The 16,511-nt window shown below is 40.5% G+C and overlaps 1 protein-coding gene across 1 annotated transcript in view; it reads left to right on the top strand.

Annotated features, from left to right (window-relative positions):
- The window catches only part of LOC139413830 (copine-9-like), a 134,628-nt gene that overhangs the window by 55,896 nt on the left and 62,221 nt on the right, over nt 1–16,511 (top strand). The window contains exons 5-7 of the mRNA XM_071161619.1: nt 11,918–11,957; nt 12,261–12,263; nt 15,987–16,063. Of these exons, the coding sequence (XP_071017720.1) occupies nt 11,918–11,957; nt 12,261–12,263; nt 15,987–16,063 (120 nt within the window). The remainder of the gene's footprint in view (nt 1–11,917; nt 11,958–12,260; nt 12,264–15,986; nt 16,064–16,511) is intronic.

Here is a 16,511-nt window from a genome sequence, read left to right as displayed (position 1 = left end):
CAGCTAGTACATAAATGCCTGCTTAATGCCTTACATAAGCTATGAAAATGTGTCACCACATGACTTCTACTGTGCACATTCACTGCCCTGTGAACCGGGAAGCGGTTCATTACGGTAGTTAACCACCAGAGAAAATGTTATGCTGAGTTTCCACCTAAGGCTTACGGCTGTGTTTTACTCAAATGGCAGACTTGACTTGTTTCCAACTCCATGGACGGGCGACGGTGTCTCACTGGGCCATGGCCTCGATGGACTGGCTCTGACTTGGTGCCAACATTAACATAAACGTTGTTCCTTCCTGTATTATACTGATGAATAAATGTTTATTCTATTCTACTGAGCCATTATCTTGTATTATTTCTTATTGTTGCATCGTCCAGAAGGAACCTGCAGGTAAGCATTTCATTGGACGGTATATACCATGTGTATCCCGTACATACTTAAAACTTGAAACATGGCAATACACTGGTGTGGGGTAAGTCTTAGGTGGAAATTCGGCATTTCTAACAATGTTTATGGCAATGCAGTAGAGGAATGTCTTTGACGTGTGGAAATGGCACCTCAGAGACTAACGACTCGGCATGCTCGGTGACACGGCAGAGAATTGCAATTATCGCGCCGCAGTTCATGCATGACCTTATGGTACTCCTCAATCAATAGCATAATGATGAATAGCATGATGATAGCTGTTAGAGCATTTGGCCAGTAACCGAAAGGTCGCTCTTTCGAATCCTGAGCCGACAAGGTGAAAAATCTGTCAATGTGCCCTTTAGCAAGGCACTTGACCCAAAATGCTCCAAGATTAATAATGGCTGACCCTGGACTGTGAAAAGGTTATACAGGTTATACAGGTTGTACAGGCTATAAAGGCTATACAGATTATACAGGCTATACAGATTATACAGATTATACAGGCTATACAGATTATACAGGCTATACAGATTATACAGGCTATACAGGCTATACAGGCTATACAGATTATACAGGCTATACAGATTATACAGGCTATACAGGCTATACAGATTATACAGGCTATACAGATTATACAGGCTATACAGATTATACAGGCTATACAGGCTATACAGGTTATACAGGTTGTACAGATTATACAGGCTATACAGATTATACAGGCTATACAGATTATACAGGTTATACAGGCTATACAGATTATACAGGCTATACAGATTATACAGGCCATATAGATTATACAGGTTATACAGGTTATAGAAGTTATACAGGCTATACAGATTATACAGGCTATACAGGCTATACAGGTTATACAGGCTATACAGATTATACAGGCTATACAGGCAATATAGGTTATACAGGCTACACAGATTATACAGGTTATACAGGCTATACAGGCTACACAGATTATACAGGCTATACAGGCTACACAGGATATACAGGTTATAGATTATACAGGCTATACAGATTATACAGATTATACAGGCTATACAGATTATACAGGTTATAAAGGCTATACAGTTTATACAGGCTATACAGATTATACAGGTTATACAGGCTATACAGATTATACAGGTGTTGTGTCTTTGGCTATGCCGGGTTAAGTGATATGACATGCTATTCTATAAAATAATAATATAATTAATATTACCTGATTGAGCTAATCATGTAAATGTAATTAACTAAAGAGTCGGGGCACCACAAAATAATATTTATAGACCTGTTATCTTCCGAATAAACTCTTAAAGACCTAGTAATATTTTACATCAATAGCAGTCAATATTAATCGTCACCTTAATTCAGTCTCATCTGAAAGTTGTAAATTCTTGGTTATCTTCACGAACCCTGGCTAACAAGTTGAATCAGCAATACAAAATTGGGTTTAATTATTTATTTACTAAATACCTAACTAATCACACAGAATTACATATACACATAATTATTCATAACTTGATTACAAATTACGTCATAAAGGAAAACGTCCCTAGCGGGCGGAACAGATATGACAGCTGGTTACACAAAAGAAAAGGGGCTGGATTTGAGTGAAAGAGCGGGAAGACTGAGGAACAAAGGGTGAAGCTATGCTATCGTAAATACAGTATCTTATGCATTCTAAATTACCGCCCATTTGGAAAAGGAAAATGCAATAAATATTTACTCTGAGCTGTGCTTCGGTAGGTTGGTGGTAGATGGAAGGCCGTGTTGCCAAGCTGAGTCCTTTGTCCTTTGAAGAACGTCTCTGGTGGTCAATTGGCTACGTTGTACTAACGTTGTTGTGTGATAGACGGGATACTCTGTCTGTTCCTTCCTAACCCTCGTTTGCAGCTACTGTTGCTAACTCAACGGCTAGGAAGTATGACTTCTGTAGTGAATAAGAGTTCAAAGTTCATACCATTCACAACCAAAGCTCACGCTGATGTTGGCTTCGTTCTGTAGTTATTATCTGAACCATTCTGACATCGGACCATCGTCCTCACATCCTCGGAACAGGAAGTTATATTGTCGTCAAGGCTTTATATAGGAAGGGAGAGGAGGGCGTGTTTGAAATGTTTTATAGCCCCTGTCCCTTCACAGGGGCGGGCCACTGATTGAGCAGAGCCCTACCTTGTGAAAACCCAAATCTCACATTTTAGAAGCTAAAATCACATTTCCCATCCACACAGGTTATACAGATTATGCAGGCTACACAGATTATACAGCCTATACAGGCTATACAGGCTATTGACAGCTATTCTCAGCCCTGTGTAACGAAACGTTGATCGATATCCACTTTTTTTTTGTTGGAGTCACACCTGTCATCCTTGTGACATAAGTGAGGTCATAGAAGGTATATGGAAATAAATTGGATGCCTATTGCATTTCCAGGATTGTCCAGATATGGATCTTCAAGGCCCCATGGGAGTGCTGCCGCTGTCGTCTCCCTGATTTCAGGTCCCGAGAGGTGGCTCCAAGGGAGAGCCCCTGTTATGGCTGGATGAATAATTTAACCATATCCTTCCCTCTAGAGATTATTTTTAGCATCCTGAATCACAATAGATAGGAAAGGTAGGAAGTGCCATGGAGGCACTGTAAGGTCTTAGAAATAGGGATATAGATAGAGATAGGGTTAGGGATGGGGCTTAGAGATAGGGATAGAGCTTGGAGATAGGCCTTGGAGATAGGGGTAGAGTGCTTAAAGATGGGGATAGCGATAGGGATAGAGATATGGCTTAAAGATAGGGAGAGGGATAGAGATGGGGCTTAAAAATGGGGATAGAGACAGGGCTTCAAGATAGGGATAGAGATAGGGATGAAGATAGAGATGGGGATGAAGACAGGGATAGAGATGGGGCTTAAAGATAGGGATAGAGATAGGGCTTCAAGATAGGGATAGAGATAGGGCTTCAAGATAGCAATAGAGATAGGGCTTCAAGATAGAAATAGAGATGGGGCTTAAAGATGGGGATAGAGATAGGGCTTAAAGATGGGGATAGAGATAGGGCTTCAAGGTGCGGGATAGAGATGGGGCTTAAAGATAGGGATAGAGATGGGGATGAAGATAGGGCTTAAAGATGGGGATGGAGATAGTTCTTAAAGATAGGGATAGAGATGGGGATGAAGATAGGGCTTAGTTGTTACATGTAAACAGATGTAGGATCTTAATTTGAGCCAGTTTGCTACAGTAGGAAAATAATCCTGCAGTAACAGGAAATGTGAGTTAGTATGTGGATTATAATTAATGAACATTTTTGTAGGGGTTGATTACATGTTTCGTTAGGGAATTTTGAGTGGAAATTACAAACTTCAGAAGTCTTTTTAAACCTCAAATACAATACACGTTTGACATTTCCTGCATTGCAGGAAAGTTCTTCTGCAACAATGTACCATTTGTACTGTACACTAGGAAACTAGATGGAACGGGTTATCTAATATCTATACCTGCTCTTAGTTCTACCTTTCAATCTGAGCATGCTATATGGGGCGAAGACAACATCCTTTTCTCTTGTATCTAATGGAATCATTATATAAAGAAGAGTGGGGGTCGGTAACGTTTCAGAAGGGCTTCCCACTCTGTTATGACTAGTGTATCGTGGCATAACAAGGCTTTCCAGAGACTCAGCAGATATACAAGAGATATAGAACACTGCATGATGCTCAGTTGTATCCTGTTGATATTTACAGGTAGGCATCGAGTGATGGTCTTTATTTTCCATACTTTTCCTCAATTATGAGGATCCTATCCTCAGGTCAATTAGCTTGCCTTCTGAGAAGTAACTGAGTTCTTTTAAAAAGAGAACTTGATTACTCGTCAAGTCGTGAGCACGAAGAAGTAAATGCACGTCATGCATTTCTCCTAGATCTAATGACTTGTCAAACGTGAAGGGGAGTTCACATTTTCTTCCATTTAGATAATAAGGAATAGGCTAACATGACTGTCTGATGAGCAAGCAGCAAAGGATGGAAGAATAAAGAACTTGGGTTCTGCTGGAGTTTTTAAGAAGGTCAAGTCAGAGTGATGGTGTGATTTTTTACACCTTGCTGAGAGAGAGTTGGAAGTAACACTGTCCTTGGAAGGGTGTTATAGTTTGTTTTTGAACCTGTAGTTTTTGTGCTGTTATAGTAGATACAGTGGTTTATAAAGGCCAAACCGAAATGTGACTTCCGCTTTATCCCAACCCCTCTGAAAGACACATACATATACAGGTTGGAGAGGAGGGCCTGCCACACTGGGCTCCCATGGAGCCGTTGTTGTGGGTGGTTAAGTGCCTTGCTCAAGTGCCACAACGGCAGGCAATAGCATCTCTGGTTGCCAGGTCACTTCCCCCCCAGATTTTTCCCATCAGACCTGGGAACTGGTAACCCTCCGGCTCGCCTCCCTAACCACTAGGCTACCTGTAATGTAATTAAGCAGGCACGGAACAAACCCTACCACGGGCCCCTGGCCGCTATCAATTATGTATGGATTCCCTATCAGCCCAGGTAAACCTGTGCATTGATCCTTCACTGTAATTAAGGTTTTTGGAAATTCTACAATAATGTTTCCTTCTCATTAGGATTCGATTTGTATCAACGTGGTAATTTGTGTTAATTCACGCCCCACCTTCCAGGATATCACAATGTGTTTAATGCCGGTCCTTTGTCTCGATTACAAAGAGCTGCCCTGAGGTCCTCTGTCGCCTGCCATGTAAATGAGGCTATCCGATATTTGGGGCGGGTTTATCACTCCTCGCACTGCTAAATCTAATTTCGCTCAGCGCTTCCAGGCTTATCCTACTGTGTTGTAATTTCATTTGATACCACCCAGGCCTGGCTCAGCACTCAATTTTACACCGCCAGAGATGGGATTTGTACTGAGTGAGTGAGCCCCTAGTTTTCAGCTTTATCACTAAAAACGTTTATTTTCCTCTGCTGCTCTGAAACACGGTGACAACATATGGAAGAAGATTTATGCCAAAATTAAGAGAGGCTGTTAATGAAAGAACTGAAGGCACAGCTTCTTCTGAAAAGACACCACTTCATTTGTGATGAATTGGTAGAAATGAGGGCCTGTGCCTATGTTCGATCCTTATTTACAAATGAACTGGTCTGCATGTGAAGCTTGAACAACTGAGCAGCTTTTTTAAAGCTCTTTCCTAAGTGTTTATTGCATTTCTTAGTTTTGTCCTAGATTTCCAAATCAGAGTTTTCCAGATGCTGGAGCAGTGAGCTAGGTTGTCTGTCTGTCTGTCACACCGTTGTCAGTTCTGTCATGGTGCCCTAGTACTGCGGCCTCTCTCCTGGCCATGCAGAACCCTCACCTGTCCATCACAGAGCTGTAAAGGAGAGGGGAAATAATAACAGAGGATAAGTTGAAAGAAAAGAGAAGAAAAGTTGAGAGTTGGAGAATAGAATAGTTTCAAATACCTTTGTGATATTTTGTATTCAAAATACAAACATTATGTAAGAAGAACTTGAACATTTATCTTTGAAGATGTTATAAACGGAAGGTTCATAAAGTGTGATAAATTACTTTTAGAAGATATCTTACATTCTCGTAGGGCCAAGCCAGACTCTTAAACCTACCTAGAACCAAAAGGTTTCTCCTACAGGGACAGCAGAATAACCCTTATATTTTTTAAAGAGTGAAGGCATTCATAGTAGCCTTAATACATCTTTCTCAGTTTGAATTTGACAATGACGTTTCGACAGACTCATTTTGACAGCTCAATCTTTCTCACCATCTTACACTACCTATATCAAATCACAATCAAATTTGATTTGTCACATACACATGTTTAGCAGATGTTATTGCATGTGTAGCGAAGTTCTGATATCCTCCCTGGATCTAGCGGGTCCGTATGGCTTCGCAATACCGTACTAGCACTACAATTGGCTCTCTGTACCTGAATCCCATCCAAGGGCCTTGTCAGTCACTCAGGTTCTACACAGCAACTACAGTGGGAAGAAAAAGTATGTGAACCCTTTAGAATTACCTGGATTTCTGCAGGTAATTGGTCAACATTTTATCTGATCTTCATCACAACAATAGACAGTCTGCTTAAACTAATAACACACAAACAATTATAAGTTTTCATATCTATTGAACACACCGTGTAAACATTCATAGTGCAGGTTGGAAAAGTATGTGAACCCTTGGATTTCATAACAGATTGACCCTCCTTTGGCAGCAATAACCTTTTTTGTAGTTGCAGATCAGACCTACACAACGGTCAGGAGGAATTTTGGACCATTCCTCTTTACAAAACTATTTCAGTTCCAAAATATTCTTGGGATGTCTGGTGTGAACCACTCTTGAGATCATGCCACAGCATCTCAATCGGGTTGAGGTCAGGACTGACTGGGCGACTCCAGAAGGTGTATTTTCTTCTGATCAAGGCATTCTGTTGTTGACTTACTTCTGTCTTTTGGGTTGTTGTCCTGTTGCATCACCTAACTTCTGTTGAGCTTCAATTGGCGGACAGATAGCCTTACATTCTCCTGCAAAATGTCTTGATGAATTAATTTTTCCGTCGATGACAGCAAGCTGTCCAGGCCCTGTGGCAGCAAAGCAGAGTCACATGGCACGGAACAGGTGAACCCAAGAGTAGACTCAGACGAGGAGACTGGGATGAGGTAACCAAGGTATTTATTGAAACACAGGGGGAAGATGGGGAGCAGGCCAGGGGAAGCTCGGGCGGGTTGCAGGAAGCTAGGTGTGGAGGCTGACTGGAGCGGGAGGGGTTGGGACTGGGGAAGCAGGACCAGAGGGGAATCCAATTAGGCAGGGGGGGTCCAGGACAGAGTAGCAGGATGACAAGACGTGGGACTGGAGAAGGGGAGCAGAGTTAGAGCTGGCAGAACCGTAACAGAGAGGAAAACAGCGTCAGGCAAAGGAAAACAGGCATAACATGAAAACAGGATCTAAGCAGAAACAATCGGCTAAAAAACGCAGACTGACTGAGCAGAGGTTACGATCTGGCAGCGTGGAAGTGGCAGGGCTGAGTATTTGTCGAGATCTTGATTTTGGAACAGGTTGCAGCTGTTGGGGATCTGCTCTGCCTCCAGCACACCTGTCTTCGCACACACACACACACACACCCACACACACACACACACACACACACACACACACACACACACACACACACACACACACACACACACACACACACACACACACACACAGAGAGAGGAAGAGGGAGAGAGCACTGGGGGAGTGGCGGCAGGTTAGGGAGACCCAGGATCCCTCCCATATTTTACAGTTGGGATGAGGTTTTGATGTTGGTGTCCTGTGCCTTTTTTTGCCACACATAGTGTTGTGTGTTCCTTCCAAACAACACAACTTTAGTTTCATCTGTCCACAGAATATTTTGCCAGTAGCACTGTGGACCATCCAGGTGCTCTTTTGCGAACTTTAGACATGCAGCAATGTTTTTTTTTGGACAGCAGTGGCTTCTTCCATGGTGTCCTCCCATGAACACCATTCTTGTTTAGTGTTTTACGTATTGTAGACTTGTCAACAGAGATGTTAGCATCTTCCAGACATTTCTGTAAGTATTTAGCTGACACTCTAGGACTATTCTTAACCTCATTGACTCCAATGAGCTTTTAGTGAAGTCATTAGCCTAGGGGTTCACATACTGTTTCCAACCTACACTGTGAATGTTTAAATTATGTATTCAATATAGACAAGAAAAATACAATAATTTGTGTGTTATTAGTTTAAACACACTGTATTTATCTATTATTGTGACTTAGACAAAGATCAGATTAAAATTTATGCAGAAATCCAGGTCATTTAAAAGGGTCCACATACTTTTTCTTGCCACTATATTTCTCCTGGGAAACAAATTCAATACGGATGTATGTCTTGGAATGTGCAAGTAACGGGCTACTTACCAACACTGTGTACATCTTCAATAAAGTCAGCTATCCAAATGCCTGTCAACTATCCAACTTAACTATCTTTAAAATGTCTATAGTATTTCCTTTTGACTCTACCGTGGAGTCCTGGAGGAGCTCATCTTGTTAATTACGGTCAAGTCAAGCATTTGACCCCTCGGTCCTATTGAAAATCTCCTTCATAATCTATTCAAAGGACCCAGATGATGGCAAGGTTGCTGTTTCTCTTTAGCACGAGGCAGTGCATCGTCCTCCACTGTTTGACTTCAAAAACACTGACAGAAACGAGTGGGTGCAAAGGGAGAGAGAGATTCCAGACGGAGAAGAAAAATGCATTATATTCTTGTGTAATGTGCAGTAATTTGTGTAAATCAGTTTAGCAGCAAGTGGATTTCCTTTGTCAAACAAGCTTTTTATAGGAACTCGTTATGTTGGCACTTAAGAGAGCACCGTGAGGATGACGAGGTAGCCTTGAAGAAAAAAATGCCATGTTTCCCCCCCTGGTGGGTGGGAGGGGGGTGATAGGGTCTTCAATTCATACAGTCGATCCTATTTTGGAATGCATTACCATTCGGATCCACATCCATTTGTCTTTGTCATTCTTGACTCTTCCTTCGTATCTACATACACGCTGCTTATTTATTTATTAAACATGATGTTTACCTGTCCTGTGTGGGTAATCAATTGTTTCATCTTCATGCACAGCTGTAAAGTCAGGATTTGATTACAGTTAAGTTTAGGCTGCCTGTACTATATGAGGAAGTACATTCATGTATGTTTATGGTTTAACTGACAGTCATGATTTTACCAGATGTTTATTTTATTTTGTATTTATTTTTTATTTAACCTTTAATTTAACCTTTATTTAACTAGGCAGGTCAGTTAAGAACAAGTTCTTATTTACAATGACAGCCTACCAAAAATACAAAAGGCCTCCTATGGGGACGAGGGCTAGGATTCAAAATACCAAATAAAATACAAAAATAGGACAAAACACACATCACGACAAGAGAGACACCACAACACTACATAAAGAGAGGCCTAAGACAACACAGCATGGCAGCAACACATTAAATCACAGCATGGTAGCAACACAACATGGTAGCAACACAACATGGCAGCAGCACAACATGGTAGCGGCACAAAACATGGTACAAGCATTATTGGGCACAGACAACAGCACAAAGGGCAAGAAGATAGAGACAACAATACATCACGCAAAGCAGCCACAACTGTCAGTAAGAGTGTCCATGATTGAGTCTTTGAATGAAGAGATTGAGATAAAACTGTCCAGTTTGAGTGTTTGTTACAGTTCGTTCCAGTTGCTAGCTGCAGTGAACTGAAAAGACGAGCGACCCAGGGATGTGTGTGCTTTGGGGACCTTTAACAGAATGTGACTGGCAGAATGGGTGTATGTGGAGGATGAGGGCTGCAGTAGATATCTCTGATAGGGGGGAGTGAGGCCTAAGAGGGTTTTATAAATAAGTATTAACCAGTGGGGCTTGCGACGGGTATAGAGAGATGACCAGTTTACAGAGGAGTATAGAGTGCAGTGATGTGTCCTATAAGGAGCATTGGTGGCAAATCTGATGGCCGAATGGTAAAGAACATCTAGCCGCTCGAGAGCACCCTAACCTGCCGATCTATTAATTGCGTCTCCATAATCTAGCATGGGTAAGATGGTCATCTGAATCAGGGTTAGTTTGGCAGCTGTGGTGAAAGAGGAGCGATTACAATAGAGGAAACCAAGTCTAGATTTAACTTTAGCCTGCAGAGGTAACTACCTCAAGCTCTAAACCCTCAGAGGTAGTAATCACACCTGTGGGGAGAGGGGCACAAAGTCATAAATGTACATATTATATATGGTAACTAGTTATTACTTTATCAATGCTTGATAAATAGTTTTGGGTTAATTCCAGATGTACTGTAACAAGTAGCTATTGGCGTGAAGATGATTTTAGTGTCAACCTAACAACTGATAGCACATTGTTTTCTATTAAAAACCAGGTGAATGCCATTTGTGTTACATTTTTACATTTAGATTTTTGTCATTTGCAGACGCTCTTATCTAAAATGACTTACAGTTAGTTCATTAATTTTAAGATAGCTACAATAGGTGAGTCAACCACACGGTCAAAGTCAATATATTGTTTCCCATTAAAGTAGCTATCAGCAAAGTCAATGATAGTAAGAAAAGACATGTGTGAGGGTTAGTTCATGAAAAGCAAGGGTGTTTGTTTTTTATTTCAATTAAATGAAAAACAATTTAGGCTACTATTACGGTGTCCATATAAGGACAGTCTCAGAGTCACAAGGAGTTGGTGTCAGTGTCACTTAGACAAACCATAATTCCTGATGAGACTGAAAGTAACTCTTGTTGACACTGACATTAACTCCTGATAAGGATGAGCGACAGTGATGCCAAATCCTTGTGACTTTGAAAGAAGGGAGAGAACAGAGAGAGAACAGACGGATTCAGAGAAACAGTGAATGTAGTCTTTGTTTCAGGGTAGTTTATCACCGTCCTAATATAGACACCGTATCCTGGCACATGCGCTCCCTAAGGAACATATCAAAAGATCTCAAATCAAATGTTATTTGTCACATGTACAGAATACAAAAGGTGTAAACCATCCAGCTAAATGCTTACATACAAGCTCTTCCTCAACAATGCAGAGTTCAATATCAAATGTACGAAATAGAAATCCAGAATAGGATCTTTTTTTTAAAACACAGAAACAACACTTGTTCAGATAGGCAAGAGCTTTAAAGGGGCAATCAGCAGTTGGAACAATAACAAAGCATTTTCCCCACAACTATTTTGGTAAAAATGGGTCTGGAGAAATGCAATCACTGTCACGTCCTGACCATAGAGAGCCCTTATATTTTCTATGGTAGAGTAGGTCAGGGCGTGACTGTTTTTTTTTCTTCTAGTTATTATTTTCTATGTGGGGTTCTAGTTTAGTTTTTCTATGTTGGTGTTTGGTATGATTCCCAATTAGAGGCAGCTGGCTATCTTTGTCTCTAATTGGGGATCATATTTATTAAGTAGCATTTTTTCCACCTGTGTTTTATGGGATATTGTTTTGAGTTAGTGTATGTTACACCTCTTAGTTACGGACAGTTGTTTGTTTAGTTCTTTCTTTGTTGTTTTTGTGCATTTCTAATAAATTAGATGTGGAAACCATATCAGCTTGGCTGCAGCTTGGTTCGATAATTATTCCAGCGAACGTGACAATCCCTCTCAAATTCATAGACAGAGATATGGATGCATGGACTTGACCATCCATGATATCAAAATAATTGTTTTGAGGCAATAGTGTTTGTATACATCTACTTTTATTACAAACATTAGAGTAAAACAACCTTATTTGATTATTTTGTGTTCTGATGGGGTACAACAGTTGAACTAAGCTCATGAGGCATTTCTAAGTTATATTCTTCAAGAATAAAAGCCTACATATTATTCATTTAAGTCAAAACATTGCTGTAGAAACTGCAGATTGACCCTTTTTAAAGTAACTTGGATTGTTTTTTTGTAGATTCAACCCATCACCAGGTGCTGATGTACTGTTCCTTTCTCTGACAGGTACAATGTGGACACCAGAAGTTCAAACATTTCAAAACATGTAAGTACACTGGTGCTATCATGCTATTAATATAAGCTGAATATCTTGCATATTTTCATGTCACTTAGTTATGTTTACTTAATGAACTGTCAAGGGAAAATACTTCCCTATTAAAGCTGTTACATTTGGTTAGTCTTTGATTTGATTACTAAGTGATATTCTTCTTCAAGGAGGGAATGTCGGAATAATGAATTTGAATAATTTTTATACTAAAATAGAATGCTGTTTGTTTTTTTTGTCTCTGCAGATTTTCAACTAACAGATGTTTTTCTCTCTCTATTGCAAACCATTGTGGATGAGTAGAAGGTTAGTCAACAACATTACTATAAACACGGTTTGACAAATCACAAGGAATAGTGTTTTTGTAATTAGTTATAGCCTTTTAAGGACACATAAATGTGGATCTTCTGTTTCTTACCTTTTCAATATAGCTGGTTGGTTTTTATGAAGATCTTGCTTTAGGTTGTAGAGTGCTGTCCGTGGAGCTGGTAGAGCACAGCAGAGATCTTGCTTTAGGTTGTAGAGTGCTGTCCGTGGAGCTGGTAGAGCACAGCAGAGATCTTGCTTTAGGTTGTAGAGTGCTGTCCGTGGAGCTGGTAGAGCACAGCAGAGATCTTGCTTTAGGTTGTAGAGTGCTGTCCGTGGAGCTGGTAGAGCACAGCAGAGATCTTTTGCCAACCTGTCACTTCTTGAATTGGAATTTGTTTATTTTGGGATAGCGTGATCTAAGCAGAATTCAATATGCAGAGCCTTCAAAGTATTCTTGACTTATTCCACATTTTGTTGTGTTACAGCTTAAATTTAAAATGGATTACATTTAGATTATTTAAGTATTTAACCCCTCCGTTATGACAAACCTAAATAAGGTCAGGAGTAGAAATGTGCTTAACAAGTCACAATAAGTTGCATGGACTCTGTGTGTGCTAATAGTGTTTAACATGATTTGTAATGTTCTTTGCTAGCCGTTTTGGTAAATATATAGTAGATAGGTGAATTGCCCTATTGCAAACAGCCTGTGTGAATGCAGACGTACACACAGCTATCTCACCAAAATAATGCCAACTTAATGCTGAAAGTAGTAGCCTAGTTATTCATGCATGCAAACAAAAACACTGATTAGCAGTTTGGCTAAGAATACCGACACAACTGCGAATGTGAACTATTGAATGCAAACAGAACAAAACAGCGATGCAAAGTAAACAAAATCTAAAGTTTAATAAAGTCATGACACAATCTACAATCTCGTACATTTTCTTTTATTTGTAAAATGTCGCCAACAAAACAAGAAATAACAAAAGGGCTATAGTGCCCCTAACCAAGACAACTTCCCACAAATCATACTGCCTAAGTATGACTCCCAATCAGAGACAACGATAGACAGCTGTCCCTGATTGAGAACCATACCTGGCCAAAACATAGAAATACAAAAACATAGAAAACAGAACATAGAATGCCCACCCAAATCACACCCTGACCAAACCAAATAGAGACATAAAAAGGCTCTCTAAGGTCAGGGCGTGACAGTTGTGATATGGCAAAATACACTTTCCAATACATACAGTTCCATTCACAACCAGGGGAACAAATAGGCTACCACGAAAATCAGAACATAATGTATCTATTTCTTTGATGTAACATAACGATATGTAGCTATACCCGGGGTCATCATTTGGGTTCTTGCATTGGAATTACAGTGCCTTCAGAAAGTAACTATGCCATTCAGGAACGTTCAATGTCGTCTTGGTAAGCAACTCCAGTGTATATTTGTACTTTTGTTTTTGTCCTGCTGAAAGGGGAATTTTTCTCCCAGTGTCTGTTGGAAAGCAGACTGAACTAGGTTTTCCTGTTGGATTTTGCCTGTGCTTACCTCTATTCCATTTATTCCATCTATTCCATTCCATAAAAAACTCGCTAGTCCATGCCAATGACCAGCATAAACATAACATGATGAAGCCACCACCATGCTTGAAAATATGATGAGTGCTACTCTGAGGTGTTGCGTTGGATTTTCATCTTGTCACTCTGTCAATTAGGTTAGTATTATGGAGTAACTGCAATGTTGTTGATCCATCCTCAGTTTTCTATCACTGCTCAACTGAAGGACCTTACAGATAATTGTATGTGTGGGGTACAGAGATGAGGTAGTCATTCAAAAATCATGTTTAACACTATTATTGCAAACAGTGAGTCCATGCAACTTGGCGATTGCATTACTTTTGGCGTGTGAATATCGTGCCTTAACTATATCTCAGGTTAAATTAAAGTTCCTAAAGAAAAGTTAAAAGATAAGCTGCGATGTAGATTATAACTACATTTACAGTGCATTAGCTCTCAGCGCAGGTGTCTTTGCCAGAGGAAAATGTTTCCCCATGTTGTGTAAATCTGGTACTTCATGGATAATATGAGCTAGGAGTTAAATCTGGTACTCCATGGGTAATATGAGCTAGGTGTTAAATCTGGTACTGTCACGACTTCCGCCAAAGTTGGTCCCTCTCCTTGTTTGGGCGGTGTTCGGCGGTCGACATCACCAACCTTCTGGCCATTGCTGATCCATTTTTCATTTTCCATTGGTTTTGTCTTGTCTTCCATCACACCTGGTTCCAATCCCATCAATTACATGTTGTGTATTTAACCATCTGTTTCCCCTCATGTCCTTGTCGGTGATTGTTTATTGTAAGTGTTTGTGTACGTCTGTACTGGTAAAAATCGGGTTGTGTTGCCCATTGATTTTCATTATTATGTTTTCCGGTGGGTTTTTGTTAATAAACTGCACCGTTGGAAACACAGTTATTTCTCTCCTGCGTCTGACTTCTCTGCCGCCAGTTCACACCCTTACAGGTACTCCATGGGTAATATGAGCTAGGTGTTAAATCTGGTACTCCATGGGTAATATGAGCTAGGAGTTAAATCTGGTACTCCATGGATAATATGAGCTAGGTGTTAAATCTGGTACTCCATGGGTAATATGAGCTAGGTGTTAAATCTGGTACTCCATGGGTAATTTGAGCTAGGTGTTAAATCTGGTACTCCATGGGTAATATGAGCTAGGTGTTAAATCTGGTACTCCATGGGTAATATAAGCTATAGGTGTTAAATCTGGTACTCCATGGGTAATATAAGCTATAGGTGTTAAATCTGGTACTCCATGGATAATATGAGCTAGGTGTTAAATCTGGTACTCCATGGGTAATATGAGCTAGGTGTTAAATCTGGTACTCCATGGATAATATGAGCTAGGTGTTAAATCTGGTACTCCATGGGTAATATGAGCTAGGTGTTAAATCTGGTACTCCATGGGTAATATGAGCTAGGTGTTAAATCTGGTACTCCATGGGTAATATGAGCTAGGAGTTAAATCTGGTACTCCATGGATAATATGAGCTAGGTGTTAAATCTGGTACTCCATGAGTAATAGGAGCTAGGTGTTAAATCTGGTACTCCATGGGTAATATGAGCTAGGTGTTAAATCTGGTACTCCATGGGTAATATGAGCTAGGTGTTAAATCTGGTACTCCATGGGTAATATGAGCTAGGAGTTAAATCTGGTACTCCATGGTAATATGAGCTAGGTGTTAAATCTGGTACTCCATGGGTAATATGAGCTAGGAGTTAAACCAGGTACTCCATGGATAATATGAGCTAGGTGTTAAATCTGGTACTCCATGGTAATATGAGCTAGGTGTTAAATCTGGTACTCCATGGGTAATATGAGCTAGGAGTTAAACCAGGTACTCCATGGATAATATGAGCTAGGTGTTAAATCTGGTACCTAATGAGTAATATGAGCTAGGTGTTAAATCTGGTACTCCATGGGTAATATGAGCTAGGTGTTAAATCTGGTACTCCATGGGTAATATGAGCTAGGTGTTAAATCTGGTACTCCATGGGTAATATGAGCTACGTTTTAAATCTGGTACTCCATGGGTAATATGAGCTACGTTTTAAATCTGGTACTCCATGGATAATATGAGCTATGTTTTAAATCTGGTACTCCATGGGTAATATGAGCTAGTTGTTCTCCCGTTACAGGACTTCCTGGGCCAGATGTTCTGCACTCTGGGGGAGATCATTGGGTCCACAGGCAGTCGGCTGGAGAGAACCCTGTCGTAAGTCTACCAATGACTTCTATCAAGTATCTACTGTGTATCTGCTGTGTGCAAGCATGCATCACAACACGATCTGTCACTGTACGTCTCTGCATTTGACAGGCCTCCACAATCTCACAATGTTCTCATTGCCTCTTAGATTGGGAAAAACAAGAACACAATTATTGGTGTGTCTAAGCCCAGAGGCTGCCACTGTACGGCAGGCATGTAACTAGAGATTAATCTAGCGTCAAACTTGGACTGAGAAGGATTGTATTCTACGAGAGCGTGAGGCAGTAACACATGCTATAGACATAGTTAGGCATCCCTTGTGAAAGCCGAACAACCAGACCTGGGTTCAAATACTAATTTAAATCTTTCAAATGCTTTGAGCGCTTTCTTAAGACTGTCGGGAGTGTCAGTTGGGATGGGTTTGCACTGTGGCACTTTTTTATTGGTTCCTTGCAAC

The sequence above is a fragment of the Oncorhynchus clarkii genome, chromosome 7, assembly GCF_045791955.1.
Source record: "Oncorhynchus clarkii lewisi isolate Uvic-CL-2024 chromosome 7, UVic_Ocla_1.0, whole genome shotgun sequence".
In the NCBI taxonomy this organism is placed as follows: Eukaryota; Metazoa; Chordata; class Actinopteri; order Salmoniformes; family Salmonidae; genus Oncorhynchus; species Oncorhynchus clarkii.
The sequence above is the reverse complement of the archived record's forward strand: the minus strand, read 5'-3'. Positions and strand labels throughout refer to the sequence as shown.